Genomic DNA, 1,542 nt, shown 5'->3' with positions numbered 1-1,542 from the left:
AGTTTATCATTGCCTGCGAAAAAGTAAGTGCTAAAAAGCACCCGGACTGGACGGAATACCGAACGTGACTTTGAAGGCGGCGATAAAAGCAAAACCGGAGTGGTTCGTTTCCACTTTTAACACCTTCCCGACCCCGTGAAAAAGGCAAATGCTGGTGCTGCTCCCAAAGAGTGGTAAACCACCTGAAGAGTCATCGTCGTATCGTATTTGTTTGCTGGAGAATATAGGAAATGTGTCATCATCATCCTCGACGTGAGGAATGCTTTCAACTCAACGTAATGGCAGCATATAATAAGATCCTTAAACGAGCTCAATGTTCCCTCATATACTCAGCTAATCATCGGGAATTATTTCGTGGATGGAAAACTCCTCTACGACACCGACGTAGGCCTAGTTGAATATTTGATAACCGGCGGCAAAACTGTGGTCTGTACTGGTCAGCAGTCGTAAACTGAATGAAACTCCATGGTTTCGTCTGAAGCAGCATGTGATAGAGTTCAAGCCTTTCATCAAATACCTCGGCGTTATGCTGGATCATCAATTGACCTTCAAGGAACACTTAAGCTATACCGGCGAGAAAGCAACGAAAGTTGTAACTGCGTTAACTGGCATGATGCCCAATATTGGAGGACCCAAATCACCGAGAAGGCTGCTGCTAGCCAGAGTATGTTCATTCGTTTTGCTATATGCAGCACCCGTTTGGACAAAAGCCCTTAATGTTCAGGCGTATAGAAGAAAATTGCCTTCAGTATACCGTCTAAGTCCGTTAAGAGTCTCTACCACATTCCGAACAACATCAGACAAAGCAGCTTTCGCAGTCGCGGGAATGGTGCCTATTGATATTTTGGCTGAGAAGATTGGAACACTATACAATTAGAAAGCACGTAGTGACCATAATATCGATGATCGGCGACGAGAAGAAAGAGCGCACTCAATTAGAGTGTGGCAGGAACGTTGGGATATTCTCATAAGGGTAGGTGGACGTACAGGCTAATTCTAAATATCCATCATTGGATCACGCGCAGCCATGGAGATGTCCACTATCACTTGATCCACAGGTATTTACATTGTTTTGGACGATTCTCCCTTCTGTCCTGAGTGTATAAACGAATACGGGGACCCGGAGCACATACTCTTCGTATGTCCGAAATTTGCAAATGAAGGGGAGTAGCGTTAATGCGTGAAGCAATTTCATAGTGCAGCTCTCCATTGGCTGATAGCGTTGACCCGAGGTATTTAGATCGCTCAATTCTGGGCAGGTCCCTGCCGCTAACAGTAATTGTGCCTGTTTCATGGGGATCGGTCGTTAAAAATTCAGTTTTATTCAGATTCAATCTGAGACCGTGTTGCATGAGGCGATCATTCCATTTTTGGACAGGTTGCTCGAGATCATTTTTGCTATTAGATGCTAGGAAGACATCATCTGCATAAAGCAGTGTGTAGGGCGCGGGACGTTGGATGTCCCGTGTGACGGTGACCAGAACAAGAACAAAGAGAAATGACGAGAGGGCGCTTCCTTGGTGAACACCAACAGAGACACCA

General features: G+C 45.4%; 1 protein-coding gene across 1 annotated transcript; it reads left to right on the top strand.

Annotated features, from left to right (window-relative positions):
- Positions 1-526: 526 nt before the first annotated feature.
- On the top strand, positions 527-877 carry LOC119658161. Its single transcript, XM_038065430.1, has one exon. It carries the CDS (start codon positions 527-529, stop codon positions 875-877), a length of 351 nt encoding a protein of 116 aa, XP_037921358.1.
- The last annotated feature ends 665 nt before the right edge of the window (positions 878-1,542 follow it).

Source organism: Hermetia illucens, chromosome 5, assembly GCF_905115235.1.
Source record: "Hermetia illucens chromosome 5, iHerIll2.2.curated.20191125, whole genome shotgun sequence".
Lineage (NCBI taxonomy): Eukaryota > Metazoa > Arthropoda > Insecta > Diptera > Stratiomyidae > Hermetia > Hermetia illucens.
Note: the sequence above shows the minus strand (reverse complement) of the source record. Positions and strands in the feature narration are given on the sequence as shown.